Source organism: Vipera berus (assembly GCF_964194415.1).
Source record: "Vipera berus genome assembly, chromosome: 1".
Lineage (NCBI taxonomy): Eukaryota > Metazoa > Chordata > Lepidosauria > Squamata > Viperidae > Vipera > Vipera berus.
The window spans coordinates 360,005,328-360,030,854 of record NC_138202.1 but is presented as its reverse complement, the minus strand read 5'-3'; the positions used below and the strand labels follow the sequence as shown (position 1 = coordinate 360,030,854).

The 25,527-nt window shown below is 52.2% G+C and overlaps 3 protein-coding genes across 3 annotated transcripts in view; 1 reads left to right on the top strand and 2 right to left on the bottom strand.

Annotated features, from left to right (window-relative positions):
* Positions 1-452: 452 nt before the first annotated feature.
* On the bottom strand, positions 453-11,910 carry TRARG1 (trafficking regulator of GLUT4 (SLC2A4) 1; the record flags this gene model as incomplete). Its single annotated transcript, XM_081313322.1, has 3 exons — positions 453-472; positions 3,505-3,634; positions 11,503-11,910. 3 exons carry the CDS (start codon positions 11,908-11,910, stop codon positions 453-455), a joined length of 558 nt encoding a protein of 185 aa, XP_081169448.1.
* Positions 596-25,527, bottom strand: part of LOC308660160 (uncharacterized protein) — a gene marked incomplete at its 5' end in the record, with an annotated part of 159,864 nt that continues 134,932 nt past the window's right edge. Inside the window, one exon of the mRNA XM_081314376.1 lies at positions 596-610. The remainder of the gene's footprint in view (positions 611-25,527) is intronic.
* ABR (ABR activator of RhoGEF and GTPase) overlaps positions 23,394-25,527 on the top strand; it is a 182,490-nt gene continuing 180,356 nt past the window's right edge. The window contains exon 1 of the mRNA XM_081337907.1: positions 23,394-23,738. The gene's annotated coding sequence lies outside the window, so the exon portion shown is untranslated. The remainder of the gene's footprint in view (positions 23,739-25,527) is intronic.

The following is a 25,527-nucleotide window of genomic DNA, read 5'->3' as shown; positions in this document are numbered from 1 at the left end:
AACTCAGAAATTCTTCTTCTTCTTCTCTGTTTTTTTTCCCACCGAGGGGTGGGGTGGGGTGGGTGGGTCAAAAACGGTACAAAACCCCCCACACCGTGGGCCACGAGACAGAAGGATCGGCCCTTGTTTCTCTTGAGAAGGGGTCAACCTCATCCTCTTCTGTTGGGGCAATCCTTGTCTTCCAAGGAGGCCAAGATGTCCAGCCAAGATGGACAGAAGATCGATCTCTCTCTGCCTTGGCTGCTGGGATCCAGAAATGCCATCGTGGGGCTCCGAAAATCCACTGGACGAGGCAAGGATAAACACACACACACACACACACACACACACACACACACAAACACACACCCCACACCAGCTCTCTGGCTGACGAAGTCGCATCTGCCACTGCCGTCCTCGTGCAGAGGTGTCCACCAGCTGCGCACATCTGCTTTTGGGGCTCTCCATCCAGGCTAGTTTCGTTTGAACAGCCCTAAGGAACAAGGGAAGGCAGAAAAAGGTCAGAGAGAAAGTCAGCTGGAGAGGACAGGCAGCCCTCGGCTCACGACCGCAAGGGGGGCCCAAAGGGTCCGTCGTTAAGCAAGACGGCTGTGAAGTGAGCTTTGCCCCACTTTTCTTGCCAGCGTCGCTAAGTGAATCCCCTCCGTTGTAAAGAGAGTCACCTGGTCGTTAAGTGAATCCGGCTTTCCCCCACTGACTTTGCGGGTCAGAAGGTCGCAAAAGGGGATTGCCCGACACACACATACACACGGGACACTTGCAACAGTCATCAGTGCATGCCAGTTGCCAAGCATCCGAATTTTGATCCCCTGACCACAGGGAGGCCAAGTGTGAAAACAGTCACAAATCAGTGTCGGCGTAACTTTGAAACAGCCACTAAAAGAATGGTTGTAAGCCGAGGACTACCTGTATACAATAGTTCAGACATACATACAACTACCTGAATGCTCATACAAAAAAAAAAGTGGGGGGAAGTCCCAAACAAAGGTGACCCACAATTCCCCCAACTCAATCTAACCTACATTGGCAGATCCCTCCCTTCAAGGACGTCAAAAGTAACTGGATCGGAAATGTAATCAAAATCCTGGTACATATTATCATAACGGATGGAAACTAACCAAGGAGAGAAGCAACCTGGAACTAAGGAGAAACTTCCTGACCGTTAGAACAATTAACCAGTGGAACCACCTGCCTCCAGAAGCGGTGAATGCTCCAACAATGGAAGTCTTTAAGAAGAGACTGGACAGCCATTTGCCTGAAATAATATAGGGTTTCCTGCCTGAGCAGGGGTTGGACTAGATGACCTCCAAGGTCCCTTCCAACTTTATTATTATTATTAACAACCTGCCTCCAGAAGCTGAGAATGCTCCATCACTGGAAGTATTTAAGAAGAGACTGGACAGCCATTTGTCTGAAATAATATAGGGTGTCCTGCCTGAGCAGAGGGTTGGACTAGATGACCTCCAAGGTCCCTTCCAACTATTATTATTATTAACAACCTGCCTCCAGAAACGGTGAATGCTCCAACACTGGAAGTTTTTAAGAAGAGACTGGACAGACATTTGCCTGAAATGGTATAGGGTTTCCTGCCTGAGCAGAGGGTTGGATTAGATGACCTCCAAGATTATTATTTTTTTAGGTCTTGGGAGTTTTACATCTGGGGCAGTTCTCCCCTGTCCTCGCTTAGAGGTTATTAAATCAGTAAATAATAATAATTTTTTTTAGGGGACCGTAGTGAAAAGAATCCAGATTTTCATTTTGAGGGCAAAGGGGGTCCAACAGCTTTCTCCAATTTTATTCCATTGCAAGAAGAGGTAATAGGAAAGATGAGGAGAGTAATAGGAATATAGCAGACATGTCAAACACAAGGCCCGGGGGCCGGATCCGGCCCGCGAAGTGGTTCCATCTGGCCCGCGAAGCCATCTTGGAAACAGTGAGGGAACGGCCCCCACTGCCTTGGCCCTGGCCCAGAGACCCTCCTTCTGCCAGAGACCCTCAGATCTGTCCCACTCCTGCCCAGGTCCCCATAGGCACCCTTGATGCGAATGATGTAGAGCTGGCCACGCCCACCCAGTAGGCCATACGCACTCTAGCCACGCCCACCCAGTAGGCCACGCCCACCCTGGCCATACCCACCCGGCCCCTTGAGGGCAACCGCAATGCTGATGCGGCCCTCAATGAAATTGAGTTTGACACCCCTGGAATATAGCTTTGCCAAACTACTTAGTAAAGCAGTATTAGTATGATTCTTGTCACCTTTCCTATTACCTATCTATCTTCTTATTGACTCAGGACTATAACTTTGCTGATTGCATCGTACAATTTATATTGGTTTTTTTAGGATCCTAGTATGATTTATCTTGTTTACTTAGCTAGTATCCTATGACTATCACTAAAGGTTGCATCTTATGACTTATGATGAATGAGTTGTATTTCATGATTTATGATGAATGTGTTTTTTTATGTTGATTAAGGTCATGATTTATTACTATTGCTTGTATGTACACGGAGAGATTAGGCACCAGAGACAAATTCCTTGTGCATCAAATCACAATTGGCCAATAAAGAATATTCCATTCCGTTCCATATTCTATTCTATTCTATTCTATTCTGTTCTATTCTGTTCTGTTCTGTTCTATTCTATTCTACTCTAATTCTTCCGTTCCATTCTATATTCTATATTCTATATTCTATATTCTATATTCTATATTCTATATTCTATATTCTATATTCTATATTCTATATTCTATATTCTATATTCTATATTCTATATTCTATTCTACTCTACTCTACTCTACTCTACTCTACTCTACTCTACTCTACTCTACTCTACTCTACTCTACTCTACTCTACTCTATTCTATTCCATTCCATATAAATATTTCCAGTTAAGGAAGTGCAACATGAAGGAGTCAGTGGGAGATTGTCCCATTTCTGATCACCTGCATCCAGACATTCCAGCAAGTTGGGTAATGTCCTAGGTATGGTTACAAAACCCATGTGCCACCACCTGACAGAGAGGAGCTGCATCAAAATATTATCCTCCTATCTGTGATTTATTTATTTATTAGTGTCCCCTCTTTCTTGCTTGTGCAAATAAATCAAGGTCGCGAACATACCTAACACTCCTTCCTTCTCCTATTTTTCCCTTCAACAACAACCCTGTGAGGTGGGTTGGACTGAGAGAGAGGGACTGGCCCAAAGTCACCCAGCTGAGTTTCATGCCTAAGGCAGAACTAGAACTCACCGTCTCCTGGTGATTGGCCCAAAGTCGCCCCACTGGCTTTTATGCTTAAGGTGGGACTAGAACTCACCGTCTCCTGGTGATTGGTCTACAGTCATCCAGGCAGCTTTCGTGCACAAGGTGGTACTAGAACTCACAGTTCCTAGCATGGTGCCTTAACCATTAGACCAAACTGGCTCTTTTGATTGAAAGCAAACTCAGCCACTCCACCCATGTAGGCCCTGCCTGGCGGGGAGGGGGTCGGGGGGGGGGTCTCCTTACCTGCAGCATTTACTGCACAGATGATGATGATGACCGAGCCCAGCACGATGGATAGGATACTGAGGAACCTGGCCACGCGGCCCAGGCGCCGGGCCCCATCCACGTCCCCTTGGAGGTTGCTGTTCCTTGACTGTGCAAAGAGAAGAGAGGAGAAACGGGCAGTTTGGGAATGGAAGAACATTTGGGCCAGCCTTGCGAGGTAGGCCAGACAAGGAGAGTCAGTTCTTTTGTTTCTTGTAAGTTTACATTAAAAGAATCTTTCAAGGTCCCCCTTGTGAGGGAGAGGGCAGGGTGTGCCTGTGGCAGATATTGGATGGATAGATAGATAGATAGATAGATAGATAGATAGATAGATAGATAGATAGATAGATAGATAGATAGATAGATAGATAAGAAAGAAAAAAGAGAAAGAAAGAAAAGAGAGATGATAGAGATGAAAGAAGAAAAGAAAGAAAGAAAAGATAGAAGATAGAGATAGATAGAAAAAAGAAAGAAAGAAAAGATAGATATAGAATGAAAGAAAGAAAGAAAGAAAGAAAGAAAGAAAGAAAGAAAGAAAGAAAGATGTTAGATGGTAGATAGATAAGATGAAAGAAAAGAAAGAAAATATAGATGATAGATAGATAGATAAAAGAGAAAGAGATAGAGGATAGATGATAGAGAGAGAGAAGACGGAAGAAAGAAAAGCTAGTTGATAGATGAGAGATAGAGAAGATTTTAAAAAGAAAAGGAAGGAAGGAAGAAAAGATATAGATGATAGAGAGAGAGAAGTTGAAAGAAGAAAAGAAAGATAAGATAGAAGGTAGAGATAGATAGATAGATAGATAGATGGAAGAGATGATAGATGATAAAGAGAGAGAAGATGAAAGAAAGAAAGAAGGTAGATGATAGATGATAGATGATAGAGAGATGAAAGAAGAAAAAGAAAGAAAGAAAGAAAGAAAGAAAGAAAGAAAGAAAGAAAGAAAGAAAGAAAGAAAGAAAGAAAGAGAAAGAAAGAAAAAAAAGAAAAGATAGATAGTCTTCTAGTCCAACCCTTTGGTCATTTCAGACAAGTGACTGTCCAATCTCTTCTTAAAAGCCTCCGGTGATGGAGCAGCCACAACTTCTAGAGGCAAGCTGTTCCACGGGTTAATTGTTCTCACTGTCAGGCAATTTCTGCTTCGCTCTAGGTTAGATAATAAAAGGGAGGTGCATCCTTCTCCCCCCCACCTTTGAGGCCTTTGCCCCGCCCCTTTTCCTTCCCTGGGCTCAGGACCGCTGCCTAGTTTGAGGCTCTCCCTCCTGCCCCCACCCTGAGGTCCTTCCTTCCCACAGACCCTGACAACTTGTGATCTGTTCGTGCAGATCTGTTTTTGACCCGCAAACCTCCTGTTCCGCCTTCTTGGCCCATGGACAGCCATTTGCCCCTTGCAGGGCGGGACGGTCCTTAAAAGGAACACTTGGCAGTGAAATTCTGCTTCCCAACGGAGTCAGAGTCCCAGGCTGCCTATTTGTACGTCACTGTCGGGACACACGGCCCCGTGTCCCATCAACTATGCCTGGCTAAGACCTTAGGGTGTCCTCCTCCTCCTCCTCCTCCTCCTCCTCCTCCTCTCAGCAAAGTCTCCCCCTCTGCTAGGTGATAATGTTACCTAGTCCAGGCCTTTTCAACCTTTTCGCCCACTGTGCCACTTTTAGGATATGGCAACATCCGAGGACCACCAGTCGCCTAGCAAGGGGTGAAAAACTTGATGACCCCAAAAAAGTACAAAAGTGATGAAGTGCAGGTAGTCCTCGACTTACAACAGTTTGCTTAGTGACTGTTTGAAGTTACAATGGCCCTGAAAAAAGTGCCCCCCAAGCCACAGCCGAGCAAGACACCCGCCTGCCCGCCCGGCGGCACTCTTCCTCCTGTCCGAGGTTATCATTGCTGTGAGCATTTCTGTTGAGGATCGGCAGCGGGGGTGGGGTGGGGGGGTGTTTGCTTTTTATCCCGCCCCCCCTCGGTCTGCTGGGTGGTTGCAGCAGGTTTTGGTCACTTCACATGACCCGGGGACACTGTGACCGTCATAAATATGAATCGGTTGCCAAGCATCCGAATGTAAGTCACAAGACCCTGGAGATGCTGCAACATTCCAGCTGATCGGCGCTTCTTCTGGGCTCAGCTGAAGTGCCAGGATCGGTGCTGAGCTCCAGCTGGATCCCGGCGCTGATCCTGGCGCTTCCGCTGAGCCGACAGCCCTGCAGCTCCAGCCGTCTCTCGCTCAGGCTTGTGCGGTGCTGCCACCGGTTCAGCTCATTCCCCTCCCCCGCTACCACTTTCCTAGGATGTACCACCTGCCAGGTGCCCATGTACCACAGGTGGTACCCGTACCACTGGTTGTAAAGCCCTGGCCTAGTTGGGTCACGAAATGTCTGCAAGAACAAAACCAAGCTCAAAGTACCAAGGACATTACAATTCTCCTCCTCCTCCTCCTCCTCCTCCTCCTCCTCCCCCCCCACCCAGGCATGGCTCAAACCAGAGTAGGAGCTTTTCCTGAATCTCCGGAAGCCGAGTCCGCTGGCCTGGATTTAAATCGGAAACAGCCGGATTCCTGCCTATGCTAAAAAAATTCCAGGATAAATTTCAATCACTTCAACTTTCGCTTGGTGCTGCGGTAGAAAAGTAATGCGGGTAGTCCTCGACTTACAAGCGTTCGTTTAGCGACCGTTCAAAGTTAACACCACCCTGAAAAAAGGGGCTTCCCGCCCTTCTTCATTCTTGCGGCCTCCTTCCGAGACGGTCGTTACGTGGGATTCTTGCCTCACTTCACGACCTTCCTTGCCACAGTTTTTCAGCGCATCGCTGCAGTTGTTAAGTGGGTAACACGGTCGCTAAGCAAATCCAGCTTCCCTGCTGACTTCGCTCATTCAGAAGCTCCCCAAAGGGGATCACGCGACCCCAGGACGCTGCGACCGTCGTAAATAGGAATCAGTTGCCGAGCCTCTGAATTTTGATCACAGGGATCCTGCGAGGGTCGTAAGTGTGAAAAACGTACTGTCTCGACTCTTCTTAAAAACCTCCAGGGGTGGAGCAACCCACAACTTCTAGAGGCTGTTCCCCAGGTTAATTGTTCTAGCTGTCATTGTAACTTCAAACCGTCACTAAACGAATTATTGTAAGCCGAGGACCCCCTGTATCAAAAGACCTGAAAAAAGATGTCACCAGAACTCTGATTTTTTATTTTTAACTAAGGAGATGTGAAGAGTGGTCCAAATTATACTAGTATTATTAATCGCAGCTGAACAACGAGCATTATGGATGTCGGCATTAGGCCCGTTACTATTAAGAGTTTGCTGTTTGTTTAAATAATTGCTATTCCGTATTTATTCACCCAGGTTTCACCTTCTAGCAAATGCCTTGCGGGGTGTGTGTGTGTGAATTGTTTTCTGGAAAAGTGGCAAAGAAGCCATTGTAATAAAATTAATAAATGCAAAGGCCATTTTGCAATCTTAGGATCAAGGGCAGAGCAGAAATCCATTAACAAAGCTGGTCTTTCCATTCTCAGCCATACTTCCACTTTCATCTCTCTCTCTCTCTCCCTCCTTCTCTGTGTGTGTGTGTGTGTGTGTGTGTGTGTGTGTGTATGTGTGTGTCACACACACATATACACACACCCACACCCAGAACCTCTCCTTCTCTCTCTCTCCCTCTCTCTCTCCCTCCTTCTGTGTCTGTGTGTGTGTGTGTGTGTGTGTGTGTCACGCACACATATACACACACCCACAACCAGAACTACACCCTTCGCTCTCAATTATTCCAAAATAACATCTGCCACTTTGTTGACCGCTCTGAATGGGTCACACAAAAGGATCGCCATCGGTTTTGTCTCTGAAAATGGCCTGGATGGGTGGGGAAGGCTGGAAGGATGAGCACCAGGGCTGTGTGGTGTGTGTGTGTGTGTGTGTGTGTGTGTGTGTGTGAGAGAGAGAGAGAGAGAGAGAGAGAGAGAGATCAGCACGAACTGTCTTTGCATTGGGGGCAGGCAGAGCTGAGGCTGGTTACAGTGCAGACAAACAGACCCCATTGCAAATCTGAGTGGGGGGGGGGAGGAAAACTTTGGCCTGAATATTGTAAATATCCTTAGCTCCCTCCTGCTTAGTTTCTATTTTTAAATTGCAGAACTTGATTTACCGCTTTAATGTTTTATTCAGCATTTTATTCAACGTTTGTAAGCCGCCTAGAGTCGCCTCTGGCGAGATGGGAAGTGTAGTAGTTGGAAAACAGAATAACAGAGTTGGGAGGGACCTCGGAGGTCATCTAGTCCAACCCCCTGCTCAGGCAGGAAACCCTGTATCATTTCAGAGAAATGGCTGTCCAGTCTCTTCTTGAAAACCTCCAGTGTTGGAGCATTCACAGCTTCCGGAGGCAAGGAGTTCCAATGGTTAATTGTTCTCACTGTCAGGAAGTTTCTCCTTAGTTCTAGGTTGCTTCTCTCCTTGATTAGTCTCCATCTGTTGCCTTTCCTTCCTTCCTTCCTTCCTTCCTTCCTTCCTTCCTTCCTTCCTTCCTTCCTTCCTTCCTTCCTCCTTAGTTCTAGGTTGCTTCTCTCCTTGATTAGTCTCCATCTGTTGCCCTTCCTTCCTTCCTTCCTTCCTTCCTTCCTTCCTTCCTTCCTTCCTTCCTTCCTTCCTTCCTTCCTTCCTTCCTTCCTTCCTTCCTTCCTTCCCTCCATCTTCTTTCCTCCCTTCCTCCCTCTTTCTCTCCTTAGTTCTTAGCTGCTTCTCTCCTTGATTAGTCTCCACCCTTTGCTTCTTGTCACCTTCAAGTGATCAATCAAGCAGTCAATCCCGCTGAATACAGGAGAGGCCCCACTCTTCAATGGAAAGGCTGAAAGAAGAGTGATTTGCTTCCTTACGTGGCTTCCTTCCAAACAGACAACATCTGGCCTTGTCAAAGGCAAGGCTACAACATCTGGAGTGGGCAGAAACAGTCAGTTCTTTTCCACGCTGCTGAAATTCAGAGTCCGTTTGAAAATTAGGAACCGGACTGAGTGGAGGTGTGTGTGGGGGGGAGGTGTATTTACACCGTGCAATTATTTATCTAGGGAACTGATTGCCACGGAGAGTGACTGGGGGGGGGTTCTCCTCTCTGGCCAAAGTTCTGCAGATCTTCTGTCTTGATAAGGGCATTGTTGAAACTGACCGGAGCTTTGTCAGAATACCTAGTATCTTGCATCACCTCTCCTCATGCAGAGGCTGCACACAAAGCTTCCAAGAACCAAGAGGAAGGCTGCCTAATTTACAGAGTTATAAAAGTGGGGGGACCCCCCCACCCCCCAGGTTAATTCTAGTTCAACCCGTGCTCAGTGCGAAATGTGCGAAAGGCATGTCAGACAAAGGGCTATCCAGCCTGTGTTTGAAATTTAATTTAATTTAATAATTTAATTTAATAAATGACTCTAGCAAAGAGAAAAGGCCATTTCATGAGGCAGCTGGTTCCACTGGATCTGATCTTATCACCTGGAGATTTCTCCTAATATCGAAGCTGAATCTGAGGGGGTCCTTGGTGCTCTCTGAGCTTGCTCGTTTGCTTGCAGATGTTTCATTACCCAAACTAAGTAACATCAACACACTAGCAGTTAAGCCCAGGGACCACCAAGGACCCCACAGTCCTCCTCTTCCTCCTCCTCCTCCTCCTCTTCCTCCTCCTCCTTCTCTTCCTCCTCCTCTTCCTCCTCCTCCTCCTCCTCCTCTTCCTCCTCCTCTTCCTCCTCCTCCTTCTCTTCCTCCTCCTCTTCCTCCTCCTCCTTCTCTTCCTCCTCCTCTTCCTCCTCCTCCTCCTCTTCCTCCTCCTCCTCCTCTTCCTCCTCCTCCTCCTCCTCCTCCTCCTCTTCCTCCTCCTCCTTCTCTTCCTCCTCCTCTTCCTCCTCCTCCTCCTCTTCCTCCTCCTCCTCTTCTTTCTCCTCCTCCTCCTCCTCCTCCTCCTCTTCCTCCTCCTCCTCCTCCTCCTCCTCCTCTTCTCCTCCTCCTCCTCCTCTTCCTCCTCCTCTTCCTCCTCCTCCTCCTCTTCTCCTCCTCCTCCTCCTCTTCCTCCTCCTCCTCCACACCCCTCTTCTAGCACTGTTTGGGTAATGAAACATTTGCAAGAAAACCACTAAAGCTCAAAGAGCAGCAAAGACCCCTCCTTTCAACCTTGCGCTACAAATATTCTCCTTTATTGATAACCGAAATCTAGTCCAAGTTGATGGTTCAGATCCTGCCCTCCAGGGTGACAAAGAACAAGACAACCGCCCCACCCCACCCCGCTTTCTTTTCTGTACCACCGACCAGCTGGGCAGATCTAAAGCAAAGCCTTTTTAAAGTGAATCCTCTCCCTCCCCTTCTCTCTCTCTCTCCTTCTCTCTCTTTCTCCTTCTCTCTCTTTCTCCTTCTCTCTCTCTCTCTCTCTCTCCTTCTCTCTCTCCCTCTCCTTCTCTCTCTCTCCTTCTCTCTCTCCCTCTCCTTCTCTCTCTCTCCTCTCTCACCCTCCTTCTCTCTGCTTCTCTCTCTCTCTCTCTCTCTCTCTCTCTCCTTCACTCTCTCTCCTCTCTCTCCCTTCTTCTCTCTGCTTCTCTCTCTCTGCCTCTCCTTCTCTCTCTCTGCCCCTTTCCCTCTCCTTCTCTCTCTCCCTCCTTCTCTCTCTCCTTCTCTCCTTCTCTCTCTCTCCTCTCTCTCCTTCTCTCTCTCTCTCCTTCTCTCTCTCTCTCTCTCTCCTTCTCTCTCTCTCTCTCCTTCTCTCTCTCCCTCTCTCTCTCTCCTTCTCTCTCTCTTTCTCTCTCCTTCTCTCTCTCTCCTCTCTCTCCCTTCTTCTCTCTGCTTCTCTCTCTCTGCCTCTCCTTCTCTCTCTCTGCCCCTTTCCCTCTCCTTCTCTCTCTCCCTCCTTCTCTCTCTCCCTCTCTCCTTCCCTCTCTCTCCTTCTCTCTCTCCTTCTCTCTCTCCCTTCTTCTCTCTGCTTCTCTCTCTCTGCCTCCTTCTCTCTCTCTGCCCCTTTCCCTCTCCTTCTCTCTCTCCCTCCTTCTCTCTCTCCCTCCTTCTCTCTCTCCTTCTCTCTCTCTCCTCTCTCTCTCCCTCCTCTCTGCTTCTCTCTCACTCTCTTTTTTTTTAAAAAAAACACACAAAATGGGCAGGAATGGAAGTTATTTATCACAGTCTTTGAAATCAATCGATGGAAGAAAGCACATCAACTTTCTCCAGAATAAAAGCCAAATCCCTTCTTTTATTTCTTCCCAGCAGAACAAGCTTCTCCTGGGACGTTTCACCTCCAGGCCTTCTGGAAAGAATCTCATTTTCCGATTCTCTGTTCTTAAAAAAAGCTTTGCCTAAATGGAGGGGCCCTAACCGGGCGCTCCCTTGGAGTCCCACCAGCGCTGCGTTAGGGAAAAGTTTGCTGCCCTTGCAACTTCTGCTTTTTTAAAAAAAAACTGCCTCGCGTCGCTTAGTTTAAAGAAGGATCGATTCTTCCTCTCCCTCACGCCCCCCCCCCCACACACACACCCGGATTTCGTCGCCGCTCCTAGCTGAATCTCCAGCCTGTTTTACAACCTGCCGACTTTACGCTGCTGCGCTTTTGGGAAGGTTTGGACAGGTGGAGAAGTAGCCCGCTCTCCAAGCCGAGCCTGCTCCGAAAGGGTCGCGGTTGGGAGGGGGCTCTCTGCGGGCCCTCGTCGGGGGGGGAACCCCTTCCTGAACCCGTCCAACACTCAGAGGCTCCACCTGTCTGCCCTCCTCCACCTGTCCGGATCCCGGGAAGAGCAGCGGCGGCGGCTCCGATGCGCCCAGGGCGCACGGCAGGAGAGGCGCTGGCGGGGCGGTGGCCCGTGCGCCTTGGGCGCGCCGCTTGCGCTGAGCATCTTTCTGAATTCGTTCTGGAATTCCTAGGCCGCCCTCTTGCCCCTAAATCAGAGGACTCCCCCCCACCCGAATAAAACCTGGGAGGAGAGGGAGAAAAAAAATATCCAGTCGTGAAGATGTAAAGGTTTTTCAATCTGCCCTTACCATGATGGAGAAGACCAAGGCCAGGATGTTGACCGGCCAGATGGGGCAAAAGCAGGAGAGGATGGCCAGCGGTAGGTAGTCCGGCGAGCGCCCGGCTTCGGGCAGGTTGGAGGTGGTGGCGGTGGACGAGGCGCGTCCCAGGCTGAGCCGCGACGGGGAGAGCGAGGTGGCCTCCAGCGGCCCCTCCGAGCCCGCCCGGTAGAGCAGGCCGTGTCCGTTGGGCTCCATCGCCGCCCCTCCGACGGCAGCCACCTCCGCCACTCCGTTCTCGTCCGGGCAGGGCTTGGGGGGCGACGGGCCGGCCTGCAGCAGCTGCTCCATCTCCTGCGGGGAGGAGGAGGAGGAGGCGGGCGGCGGCGGGGAGCCGGTCAGCGCCTTGCCCAGCTGTGCGTCCGCGTTGATGGCCATGGTGCTATGCCTGCTCTTGCCGCCGCCCAGCCTAGGCGCCCATCGCTCGGGGAGACGCGGGGCTCCCGCCCGCTGTCCCGTCGTTGCGCTGCCTGCCTGCCTGCCCAGACCTGGGGCTCTTTGCAAAGGCCGCCTCGGAGCTCACGAGGAGGAGGAGGAGGAGGAGGAGGAGGAGGAGGAGGAGGAGGAGGAGGAGGAGGAGGAGGAGGAGGAGGAGGAGGAGTCCTCTGTCCTCCCGCCTCTGCCAGCTCTCTGGCGGGCAGCTGGCTGCACAGCGCTCTCGGCTGTCGGTGCCTGGTGGGCGCAGGAGCGGGGCAGGGACCCCTCTGGCCGGGTGGGGCAAGGGGGCACTCTGGAGCACCTCTTCCCGCAGCCCAATCTGAGGCAGGCTTTGCACGAGGTTGCAGGCGAGGTCGCTGTCGGAGCAGAACCCGTTTCCCGCCCCCCCCCCCACCACCACCAACCCGTTTCCTTCGAAGGATGCCCACCGAAGTTTAATCCGTGGGGTCCTTGGTGCTCTCTCAGCTGGGATGTTTTCTTGCAGACGTTTCGTGACCCAGCTAGGGAAGCTCATCAGGGCTAGAAGGGGGGAGGAGGAGGAGGAGGAGGAGGAGGAGGAGGAGGAGGAGGAGGAGGAGGAGGAGGAGACGACTGTGGGGTCCTTGGTGCTGAGTTTGGTTATTGCAAATGTTTCATGACCCAACTAGGGAACATCATCAGTGCTAGAAGGGAGGAGGAGGAGGAGGAGGAGGAGGAGGAGGAGGAGGAGGAGGACTGTGAGGATCTTGGTGCTGAGCTTGGTGGTTTTCTTGCAGATATTTCATGACCCAAACTAGGTAACACGATCAGTGCTTGAAGGGAATGGGATTTGTAGAGAGGAGGAGGAGGAGGAGGAGGAGGAGGAGGAGGAGGAGGAGGAGGAGGAGGAGGAGGGGGTGGTGGTGAGGTCGCTCTCGGAGCAGAGCCCATTCCCCCCCCACTCCTTCACTGAAGGATGTCCACCGAAGTTTAATCCATGGGGTCCTTGGTGCTCTCTGAGCATGGTGGCTTCCTTGCAGACATTTCATGACCCAACTAGGCAACGTCATCAGTTCTTGTGGAGTGGAGTAGAAGGAAGAGAAAGAGGAAGGGAAAGAGAAGCCAGAGGATAAAGAGCAGAAAGAGGAGCAAGGGAGGAGAAGGAGGACAATGGTGACTGTGGGGTCCCTGGTGCTCTCTGAGCTTAGTGACTTTTGCAGACGTTTTATCACCCAGCTAGGTAACACCATCAGTAATAGAAGGAAGGGGTGCTGAGGAGTGGAGGAGGAGGAGGAGGAGGAGGAGGAGGAGGAGGAGGAGGAGGAGGACTGTGGGGTCCTTGGTGCTCTCTGAGCTTGGTTATTTTCATGTGGACATTTCATGACCCAACTAGGTAACATCATGAGTGCTAGAATGCAGGAGGAGGAGGAGGAGGAAGAGGAGGAGGAGGAGGAGGAGGAGGAAGAAGACTGTGGGGTCCTTGGTGCTCTCTGACCTGGGTGGTTTTCCTGCAGACGTTTCATGACCCAGCTAGGGAACATTATCAGTGCTAGAAGGGAGGAGGAGGAGGAGGAGGAGGAGGAGGAGGAGGAAGAAGAGGAGGAGGAGATGAGGAGGAGGGGGAGGAGGAGGAGGAGGAGGAGGAGGAAGAGGAGGAGGACTGTGGGGTCCTTGGTGCTCTCTGAGCTTGGTTATTTTCATGTGGACATTTCATGACCCGACTAGGTAACGTCATCAGTGCTAGAAGAGAGGGGGGTGTTGTTCCCATTGAAAAAAAGTAACTTAGGACTGGTCCTCATTCTTACATCTTCTGTTGCTGTGTCCTCACGGTCACGTAATTGCAATCCAGCTCCTTGGCCACTAGCATGTATTTATCCCGTGGTCAAACTGATCTCCATTTGTGATCTTCCCGAGAGTCTTCGGAAAAGCAAAGTCCACGGGGGAAGCCAGGGGTCACTTAATGACGGCACGGTTCACTTAATGACCTGGCCGCCCCCCCTGAAAAAAAAATAAGCTCCTAAAATGCTTAATGACGGTATCCCCTAGTGACGGATGTTCTGATCCCAGCTGCAGTCGTAAATCAAGGACCACATGTATCCCCCTAAATTCAGAGAAAGATGATCAGAAGGAAATGCTTGGCTTGGTTTTCCCAAGGAAAGTTATAATTTCGGTAAACTGACGGTCGGTCAGTGAAAGCGGGAGGGTGGCTCTATAAATTCTCTGAATAAATAAATAAAATAAAAAAAAACCTTCCAGGTCTGGCACAGAGCCGATAAAGACAGGACAAAACTTTCCTAAACGACGTGCAATTCCCAGGCCTTCCCTGGAGAGAACCTGGCAATTTTCTTGATTTTTTTTCTTTTTCTGTTACTTTTTTTTTTACTTTCCATCGGGATCTACTGGTGGTCTCCTATCCACCTAATAACCAGGTCCCACTCCGGGTTCTTCTCCCGGCTCAGAGAAGTCAACCAGGTTGTGGTCACTAAGTGACGTCGTCGTTCAATGAATCGCATCCGATTTTGCAACCTCTTTTGCCAGGGTAGTTGCTAAGTGAATCGGAAAAGGTCGTTAAGTGAATCTGGCTTTCCCAATTGACTTTGTCTCTCGGATGTTGGCTGGGAAGATCGCAAACGTGATCACGTGACCGCCCGGGATGCTGTGACCGTCATAAACACAGGCCGGTTGCCGCGTGTCCGAATTTTGATCACGTGACCTTGGGGACATTGTGAAGGTCTGGGTTCTTCTCTTAATGGGGACATCCAGTTTTTCCACCCACAATACGGCGTAGTCCTCTACTTACGACCGTTTGTTTAGTGACCGTTCGAAGTTACACCGGCACAGGAAAAAAAAGTGACTTAGGGCCATTTTTCACACTTATGACCGTTGCACCATCCCCGTTGGCACGTGACCCAAATCCAGGCACTTGACTCGCATTTATGACGGCGGAGGTATCCCGGCGACGTGCAATCACTTTTTGTGACCTTCTGACCAGCCAAGTCCCCGGGGGAAGCCGGATTCACTTAACAACCACGTGACTAACGGAACCATTGCAGTGTTTCGCTTAACAACGGGCGGGGAGAAAAGTTATGGCTTCCTAGAGCTTTTAAATTAGTTTTTCCTCTGGTGAGGAGCGCCCCCTTGTGGCCACTTTCAGAATCGCAGACGAGTCATCCACCGGTAAAACATAGAACACAGGTAAGTCCTTGGCTTTTACGACCACAATGGAGCCCCAAATTTCCCATGGCGAAGCCGGATGGTCGTTAAGTGAGCCTTGTCCCCATTTTATGACCTTCCTTGCCCCATCAGCCCAGCGTCCATAAGGCTGGGCTTCTCTCCGAGGAAACACAAATGGTTGATTTTAACACGTGATTCTCCACTCGTTTGTTTTTCGAACTCCTGGTAGTCCCTGACTTACGACTGTTCGTTTAGCGACCGTTCAGAGAGACAACGGCACTTCAAAAAAAATGAATGATGACTTGGTCCTCACACTTACAAACCTCACAGCATCCTCCACGGGCGCCTGATCAAAATTCAAGCGCTTGGAAACTGCTGTAAAACCGGCATGTGTTTACAACAGTTGTAGTGTAGTGTTGAAGGTCACTATTTGTGACCTTCCTAGCTGGCTTTCAAGAAGCCGAGTTAACACAGGAACCCCGATTCCCTTCACATCTTAATATCAAGGAGTCCTGGTGGCGCAGTGCTTAGAGGGCCTTATTGCAGGCCAACTCTGCCCACTGCCAGCAGTTTGATCCTGACCAGCTCCAGGTTGACTCAGCCTTCCGTCCTTCCAAGGTCGGTAAAATGAGGACCCAAATTATCGGGGGGCAATCGGCTGACTCTGTAAACCTCTCAGAGGGGGCTGTAAAGCACTGTGAAGTGGTATATAAGTCTAGGTGCTATTGCTAAGTGGGAAAAAGGAAGGAAGGAAGGAAGGAAGGAAGGAGAGAGAAAGAAAAAGAAAAAGAGAAAGAAAAAAAGAAAGAGAGAAAGAAAGAAAGAAAGAAAGAAAGAAAGAAAAAAAGAAAGAAAGAAAGAAAGAAAGGAAGGAAGGAAGGAAGGAAGGAAGGAAGGAAGGAAGGAAGGAAGGAAGGAAGGAAGGAAGGAAGGAAGGAAGGAAGGAAAGCAGGCAGCCCTGGTGGTGCAGTGGTTAGAATACAGCATTGCAGGCCAACTCTGCCCACAGCCAGGAAGTTCGATCCTAACCGGCTCCAGGTTGACTCAGCCTTCCGTCCTTCCAAGGTTGGTAAAATGAGGACCCCGATTGTTGGGGGCAAATAGACTGACTCTGCAAACCGCTTAGAGGGGGCTGTAAAGCACCGTGAAGTGGTATATAAGTCTAAGTTCTATTGTTATTGCTTGCTTGCTTATTTCCTTCTCTCCCTCCCTTTTCTCCTTCCTTCCTTCCTTCCTTCCTTCCTTCCTTCCTTCCTTCCTTCCTTCCTTCCTTCGTCATGGTACTGTGGTTATTCCTTCCTTCCTTCCTTCCTTCCTTCCTTCCTTCCTTCCTTCCTTCCTTCCTTCATCATGGCACTGTGGTTATTCCTTCCTTCCTTCCTTCCTTCCTTCCTTCCTTTCTTCATCATGGCACTGTGGTTATTCCTTCCTTCCTTCCTTCCTTCCTTCCTTCCTTCCTTCCTTCCTTCCTTCCTTTCTCCCTCCCTCCCTCCCTCCCTCCCTCCCTTCCTTCCTTCCTTCCTTCGTCATGGTACTGTGGTTATAATGCAGCACTGCAGGCTGACTCTGCCCACAGCCAGGAAGTTTGATCCTGACCGGCTCAAGGTTGACTCAGCCTTCCGCCCTTCTGAGGTTGGTAAAACGAGGACCCAGATGGTTGGGGGAGCAAATAGGCCCACTCTGTAAGCCGCTTAGAGGGGGCTGTAAAGCACCGTGAAGCGGTATATAAGTCTAAGTGCTCTTGCTATCTCTGCCGATTCCCTTATTTGTTCATAAAGTCAAGTGTGAGTCTCTTAACGACCACTTTGCTTAACAATGGAAGCTCTGCTTCCAACCGTGGTCATAAATCCAGGACTACCTATATATGAAGGAAGTTCACTGCCCGTCCTAACGGACGTGCAAAAAACCAATATATCAATCAATCACCCGTTAAATACGCACCTTGTTATTATCAAAGCTGCTTGGTTTGGATGAGATATGTGGACGTAACACGGGGACCATTTATTTTTACTGATTTATTGATTTATAAAAGTTACTGACCATTGGTCGGTCTGGATTATCGGTCTTGAGAGGATACACCCGAACAATAATAAGGATTAAGCCAGGATCGGCAGCAGTTATGTAGACTTCTATCACCTGAAATAATTACCAGAATAACTTTTGGTAGAAGAAGAAAAGAAACAAGAAATCAGGAGAACTTGTTACTTTTTCATGCATTTATGCTAGGACTTGAAACCAGATTTAGTCCCAGGAAGTGTACTTTGGAAACCTGTGCAGTAGGGTGGGGGAAACAACCACGAAGGAGATCTCAGCAATTTTAGAATCAGTGGACTTCAATTCCTAGAATTTCTTGGGCAACATGCCATCAGATGGGCACACGCCAACTCCCAGAATCCCCCAGCCAGCCTGCTTTAAGAGGGGTGGGCTTCCACTCCCAGAATCCCCCAGCCAGCCTGCTTTAAGAAGGGTGGGCTTCCACTCCCAGAATCCCCCAGCCAGCATGGTTTAAGAGGGGTGGGCTTCCAGACTCCCCCAGCCAGCATGGTTTAAGAGGGGTGGACCTCCACTCCCAGAATCACCCAATCAGCATGCTTTAAGAGGGGTGGGCTTCCACTCCCAGAATCCCCCAGCCAGCCTGCTTTAAGAGGGGTGGGCTTCCACTCCCAGAATCCCCCAGCCAGCCTGCTTTAAGAAGGGTGGGCTTCCACTCCCAGAATCCCCCAGCCAGCATGGTTTAAGAGGGGTGGGCTTCCAGACTCCCCCAGCCAGCATGGTTTAAGAGGGGTGGACCTCCACTCCCAGAATCACCCAATCAGCATGCTTTAAGAGGGGTGGGCTTCCACTCCCAGAATCCCCCAGCCAGCCTGCTTTAAGAAGGGTGGGCTTCCACTCCCAGAATCCCCCAGCCAGCATGGTTTAAGAGGGGTGGGCTTCCACTCCCAGAATCCCCCAGCCAGCATGGTTTAAGAGGGGTGGACCTCCACTCCCAGAATCCCCCAATCAGCATGCTTTAAGAGGGGTGGGCTTCCACTCCCAGAATCCCCCAGCCAGCCTGCTTTAAGAAGGGTGGGCTTCCACTCCCAGAATCCCCCAGCCAGCATGGTTTAAGAGGGGTGGGCTTCCAGAATCCCCCAGCCAGCATGGTTTAAGAGGGGTGGGCTTCCACTCCCAGAATCCCCCAGCCAGCCATGCTTTAAGAGGGGTGGGCTTCCACTCCCAGAATCCCGCAGCCAGCCATGCTTTAAGAGGGGTGGGCTTCCACTCCCAAAATCCCCCAGCCAGCATGGTTTAAGAGGGGTGGGCTTCCACTCCCAGAATCCCCCAGCCAGCATGCTCTAAGAAAGGAGGACTTCCACTCCCAGAATCCCCCAGCCAGCCTGCTTTAAGAGGGGTGGGCTCCCACTCCCAGAATCCCCCAGCCAGCATGGTTTAAGAGGGGTGGGCTTCCACTCCCAGAATCCCCCAGCCAGCCATGCTTTAAGAAGGGTGGGCTTCCACTCCCAGAATCCCCCAGCCAGCCATGCTTTCCTCCTTTTCTTTTCCTTCTTTCTTCCCACCCTCCTTCCCCCTCCTTCCTTTTCTCTCTCTCTCCCTCCCCTTTCCCCTTTCTTTCTTTCTTTCTTTCTTTCTTTCTTTCTTTCTTTCTTTCTTTCTTTCCTTTCTTTCTTTCTCTCTCTCTTTCTTTCTTTTTCTTTCTTTCTTTCTTTCTTTCTTTCTTTCTTTCTTTCTTTCTTTCTTTCTTTCTTTCTTTCTCTCTCTCTTTCTTTTTGTTCTTCTTTCTTTCCTTCCTCCCTCCCTCCCTCCCTCCCTCCCTCCTTCCACTTCCCTTCTCGTTCTAATTTCTGGGTGAAAAGTACACGGTCCAAACTGCCTCGACGGGCCTTAAATCTTTATTTATTCCTATTTATCAGCTTCCAAACGACAATAAATGACGACAATAAAACGTAATCATTTACAATTCAAAGACGGGGAGGGAGGGAGTAGGAAACACACAGGGGAAACGGGCTGGTTGGTGTCATTTGCAAACTCAGGAAGTTGCCCCGAATTTCACGGGGGGGGGGGGCGAGGTGACAGTCCCCCCCCAGCAAGCCAGAGAAAATTCCCCCCCCCAATTCTGCCCAGAGTCAGTATCACAGCCAGACGCTTGCCCAGTGTGGCAGGCGGTATTTTTGCCCCATGCAGATTTTAACTCTCACAATCAGCCCCCCCACCGGCCCCCCCACAGCCCCCTCCATTCTGGGGGGGGGCGCGTTGATTTCTGACCACATCCTGAACACCGGAAACTCTTTGCGCTGTTCCTCAACGGTCTCCCTCTCCTCCTTTGCTCTCGCCGAAGAATTTCTTGTCCACCGATTTGGCAACCTGGTTCTCTCCGAAGGTGGCCCATAAATTGTGGGAACCGGCCACTTTCCACTAGAGGAATTCCTCGACTTACGACGGAAATCGGGATTCCCCATTGCTAAGCTTCGGCAGTCGCTAAGCGCGGCTGTTCGGCGACTTGCACATCAATTTGTGACTTTTCTGGGGCCGCCGTTGTTAAGCGAATCGTTGAAGTGGTTAAGGCAGGGGTCAGCAACCTGAAACAGTGAAAGAGCCACTCGGAACCGGTTCCCTCACAAAAGGAAAAACTGGGAGCCGCAAAAAAATGTGTGCGCATGCGCGTACATGCGCACATGTGCAGAACAGGGTTTGACTGAAGAGTGGAGCCAAGGCGAGATATGCACCTACCCTGCATATTTGAATTGATTGGTTGAACTTTTTTAGTCCCACTTTTTTTTTTTGGACTGCACATGGCAGAGGACCGGGAGCCGCAGGAGACGGCTGAAAGAGCCACATGCGGCTCCGGAGCCGTGGGTTGCAGACCTGTGGGTTAAGGGGATCGGGCAGTCGTTAAGCGAATCCAGCTCCTCCCCCCCACTGACTTTGCATGTCAGAAGGTCGCAAAAGTTGATCGCACGCACGCACACACACACACACACACACACACACACGGGATACTACAATGAGCCAGTTGCCAAGTGTCCGAATTTTGACCGCGGGGAACGCTGCGACGGTCGTAAGGGCGAGGACCGATTGTGAGTCCCCTTTTTTCCCCCGTCGTATTGTAACTTGGAACAGTCAGTAGAGGAAAAGTTGTAAGTCGAGGACTTCCTGTAATTGCAAAGCCGTGTGGAAAATCCCCACAAGGATGCTTGTGTTTGGAAAGGGATTTTCCAAAGGTCAACAACCAACCGTGCAGCTGGTGGGTGTGTTTGTGTGTCTTTGTGTGAGAGAAAGAAAGACGATAATTTGATGAAATAATTTGCTTGCTGGCTGCTCTCTGCTGGCTGGAATTATCCAAGGCCGCTGGCGTTTGGGGAAGGCAAAATAGAGTTAGTCCTTGACTTACGACAATTCGTTTAGGGACTGTTCGAAGTTACAACAGCACTGGCAAAGCGGACTTCTGACAGTTTTCACCCTTATGACCGTTGCAGCATCCCGTGGTCAAAATTCAGACGCTCAGCAACTGATTCGTATTTACGACGGTCGCAGTGTCCCCGGGGTCACGTGGTCAAAATTTAGACGCTCAGCAACTGACTCGTATTTACGACGGTCGCAGCGTCCCCGTGGATCATGTGATCAAAATTCAAACGCTCGGCAACTGACTCGTATTTACGACGGTCGCAGCGTCCCCGTGGATCATGTGATCAAAATTCAAACGCTCGGCAACTGACTCGTATTTACGACGGTCGCAGTGTCCCCGGGGTCACGTGGTCAAAATTCAGACGCTCAGCAACTGATTCGTATTTACGACGGTCGCAGTGTCCCCGGGGTCACGTGGTCAAAATTTAGACGCTCAGCAACTGACTCGTATTTACGACGGTCGCAGTGTCCCCGGGGTCACGTGGTCAAAATTCAGACGCTCAGCAACTGATTCGTATTTACGACGGTCGCAGTGTCCCCGGGGTCACGTGGTCAAAATTCAGACACTCAGCAACTGATTCGTATTTACGACGGTCGCAGTGTCCCCGGGGTCACGTGGTCAAAATTCAGACGCTCAGCAACTGATTCGTATTTACGACGGTCGCAGTGTCCCCGGGGTCACGTGGTCAAAATTTAGACGCTCAGCAACTGACTCGTATTTACGACGGTCGCAGTGTCCCCGGGGTCACGTGGTCAAAATTCAGACGCTCAGCAACTGATTCGTATTTACGACGGTCGCAGTGTCCCCGGGGTCACGTGGTCAAAATTCAGACGCTCAGCAACTGACTCGTATTTACGACGGTCGCAGTGTCCCCGGGGTCACGTGGTCAAAATTTAGACGCTCAGCAACTGACTCGTATTTACGGCGGTCGCAGCGTCCCCATGGATCATGTGATCAAAATTCAAACGCTCGGCAACTGACTCGTATTTACGACGGTCGCAGCAGCAAATCACCCACAGTCTGCGGCGGGGGTGGGGCAGAGGAGCAGGGAATTGCTTCTCCAAAGGTGCAACTGGATTTAATGCAAACAGCCAGCCCGAAATTTTTGCCCTCTCAGCTTTTGGAAGCGATCCAGACAAGCACTTAAACCTTGTCAATCTCCTTCTTGTTTTATGGCACTTTGCTGGTCTGATCTCCAGTTCCAAAAAAAAAAAAGAGCAATGGGTTTGGTGGTGCAAATCATGGGTATGTGTGTGTGTGTGTGTGTAGGAGGTAGATACACACATGCACAAGTGGGCACTCCTCCCACCCACCCCCTGCAACACAAATTCGGTGCCGTTCTCTGGTTCGGCCCAAGAAACTCTTCAACTGAGAAAAGGATTATTTTTCCCCAATTTCATTTTCCCCCAATTGTTAGCCCACCGAACCGGGCCAGACGGAGGGAATTTGGCCCCAGGGAGCAGGATGATTGGTGGGGGGGGGGGCAGGAAACACCCCTGGGAAGGAAGCTCCGTCTGCAGCCTCCAAAGGGGGAGAGGGGAGCTGGCCCCTCCCTCCCTCCCTCCCTCCCTTTCAAACCTGGTTAATCCCCACGGGAGAATTAACTGCCCAGAAGCTGCCATTCAGATGGAACATTAGCATCCTCCGAAGAGGTTCTTGCCCCCAACTCCGCATTGCGCCGGACGGAAAATCCCCCCCCCATGCAAAGCAGGCCCCCAGGCCGGAGCTGGGCTACCTAGGAGTCCAGGTGAAGTCGGGGGGGGGGGGACGGTTTAAGGGGGTGACAGGGCAGGAATGAGGGGGGGGGAACAGCACCTGGGAGGAGGGGCAGAGCATCCCTGCAATGGATGGAAAGAGGTTGGATCCCTGGCTGGGTCCAGATTTTGGGGAGGGGGAGATAAAGGGCAAGGGAAGTGCTGGGGGGGCCTCCCTCGAGGGAGAGGAGGGGGAGAAGAGTTGGGGGGGTGGATAAAAGTCAGGGGAAGCACTGACGGGCTCCTTCGAGGGAGACGAGGGGGGAGCAAAATTTGGGGGTACCGGGGGGGGGGGGTTTGGGGGATAAAGGATGAGGAAAGCGCTGGGGGAGGCTCCCTCGAGGGACAGGAGGCAGAGTGGAGCTCTGGGGAACAGAGTCCCTGCGATCCAAAGGGCCCTCCCCCCAAATCCTACCTGGTCCCCAACTGCCCCCTCGGAAGGGTCAAGATTGCTCCTGCTGGACCAAGTGGAGGGCAACGGGGTGCAAGGAAGGGGGGGGGGCAAGGAATGAGGGGAGACAGGGAGGGCAATGGGGTGCAAGGAAGGAGGGGGACAAGGAGAGGAGCTGGAGGGGGACAAAGAAGACAATGGGGTGCATAAACGGGGGAAGGACTGGGGCGGGAGGACAATGGGGTGCAAGGAAGGAGGGGCACAAGGAGAGGAGGGGGACAAAGAGGGCAATGGGGAGGCAAGGAACGGGGGAGGCAAGGAATGGGGTGGGGAGACAGGGAGGACAATGGGGTGCAAGGAAGGAGGGGGACAAGGAGGGGATCCCCTCCAGCCAAGCGCGGCCCCGTCTGAAAGCTTTCTAGCAAGTGGGGCATTCTGGGACTCGAAGCCCAAAGGGAGGGAGCCCCTCTCCTTTGGGGACCCCCCCGCCCCAAGACACCCTCTCCTCGCCTCTTGCAGGAGGGGGACCTCTTCCCCCACCCGCCGTCCCGGGGCGGGCCAGAGGGAGGGGAGGGGAGGGGGGAGGGAGGGTCCCAGGTGAGCCCCGCCCGTCCGTCCTGCAAGCGCGGAAGTCGGGTCGGCCTCCCGTCCTCCCTGCCTGCCTGCCCGGACCGGAGCATGCGGGCGCCGGAGGAGCCGGGCGAGGCGGAGGGCGACGAGGAGGAGCCGGAGGAGGCGAGCGAGGCGGAGGGCGGCGAGGAGGAGGAGGAGGAGGCGGCCGAGTTCGAGCGGCAGTGGCGGCGTCAGTTTCCCGGAGAGGCGTTGCCGGCGCTACGGCGGGGCTCGGCGGGCGCGCTGGAAGCCGAGCTGGGCCGCTGCCGGGAGGCGCTGCGGGGGCTGCGGGTGGCCCTCCGGCAGGAGAGCCTCAAGGCCCGCTACCTGGAGGCCGCCCTGGCCCGCGCCCCCCGCCGCCCGCCGCCCCCGCCCCCCCGGAGACCCCCGGAGACTCCCCATCGCCCCCCCCGCCGCGGCAGCAGCAGCAGCGCCGCCAGCTCGGAGGAGGAGGAGGAGGAGGCGGCGCCGCCAGGTGAGTCTCCGCCCTTTCCGCCCCCCCCCCCGCACCTGGCCATGTAGACTGCTCCTGCCTCGGGAGGCTCCGGAGGGGAGGGGCTTGCTCCTCCCGGAGGATAAGTTAAGGGAGTTTCGGTCGGGGAGGCGGAGGGAGCGCTTTCCTAAAGCAGCTGGACTCCAGCGCCCATGCTTCCCGGCCGAGCACGGGGTTTTTTTCCCCCTCCCTTGCGTCCCCAGCAGCAGCGCCGCCGCCGCCGCCAGCGGGGATGGGGAGGAGGAGGAGGAGGAGGAGGCGGCGCCAGTTGAGTCTCTGCCCGCACCTGGGCAGGTAGACTGCTCCTGCCAGGGGAGGCTCCGGAGCCGGCTTGATGGCCATCCCACCTCCTCCCCCGCCGGCCGGAGTTTAGTGGGGAAGCGGTCGGGGAGACGGAGGGAGCGCTTTCCTGAGCAGCTGGACTCCAGGGCCCATCCTTCCCGGCCCATCTTGGTTTCCGCCCCCCCCCTGCCCAACGACTGGAGTTGGCCGACCCGTCCTTTCCTAGTCTGGGGGGCCCCGTTGGGTCTCCTTGTTGGCTGGGGGTGCTGGTTCTGGCCTCGCCCCCCCCCCCGAGTCCGTATGGGGGAGGGGATGATGGGACTTGGGACTGGGTCCTGCAATGGCCCCGGGATGAAGATTCCTCCGTTTCTCTCCTGCTTGGGGGTTCCCCCAGCTTTGCGCTGTCCGGAGGTCAGGAGAGGCGGTGGGGGTGGGGGTGGGGGGCTCGGGAGGGCGATGTGGCTTTTTTGGGGGGGGTGTCGTTTTTTGGAGGGTGCGGGAAATAGGTCGGAAGAAAATGGGGTAAAACACCAGCCGAAGGTGATTTTGCAATGTATTTAGTTCAGTGTTGAATTTGGTCCGTTACGTTTGGTCTTTTCCCTGCTCTGAATTTGGATGTGTGAATAGGATCCCCTCCCTCCCTCCCTCCCTCCCTTCCTTCCTCCAGACCTCCCTCCCTCTTTTCAGTCTTTCCTTCCCTCCCCCCCTTCTCTCCAGACCTACCTTCCTTCTTTCTTTCCCTCCCTCCCTCCCTCCTTTCCTTCCTTCCTTCCTCCCTCCCTCCCTTCCTTTTCTCTCCTTCCTTCCTTCCTTCCTTCCTTCCTCTCTCCCTCCGTTCCCTCTCTCTCCCTCCCTCCCTCCTTTCCTTCCTTCCTTCCTTCCTCCCTCCCTCCCTTCCCTTCCTTTCCTTCCTTCCTTCCTTCCTCCCTCTCTCCCTCCCTCTCTCCCTTCCTTCCTTCCTTCCTTCCTTCCTCCCTCCCTCCCTCCCTTCCTTCCTCCAGACCTCCCTCCCTCTTTTCACTTTCCTTCCCTCCCCCCCTTCTCTCCAGACCTACCTTCCTTCTTTCTTTCCCTCCCTCCCTCCTTTCCTTCCTTCCTTCCTTCCTCCCTTCCTTTTCTCTCCTTCCTTCCTTCCTTCCTTCCTTCCTTCCTTCCTTCCTCTCTCCCTCCGTTCCCTCTCTTTCCCTCCCTCCCTCCTTTCCTTCCTTCCTTCCTTCCTCCCTCCCTCCCTCCCTTCCCTTCCTTTCCTTCCTTCCTTCCTTCCTTCCTCCCTCTCTCCCTCCCTCTCTCCCTTCCTTCCTTCCTTCCTTCCTCCCTCCCTCCCTCCCCTTTCTCTCCTTCCTTCCTTCCTTCCTTCCTTCCTTCCTCCCTCTCTCCCTCCCTTCCCTTCCTTCCTTCCTTCCTTCCTCCCTCTCTCCCTCCCTTCCTTCCTTCCTCCCTCCCTTCCCTTTCTCTCCTTCCTTCCTTCCTCCCTCTCTCCCTCCGTTCC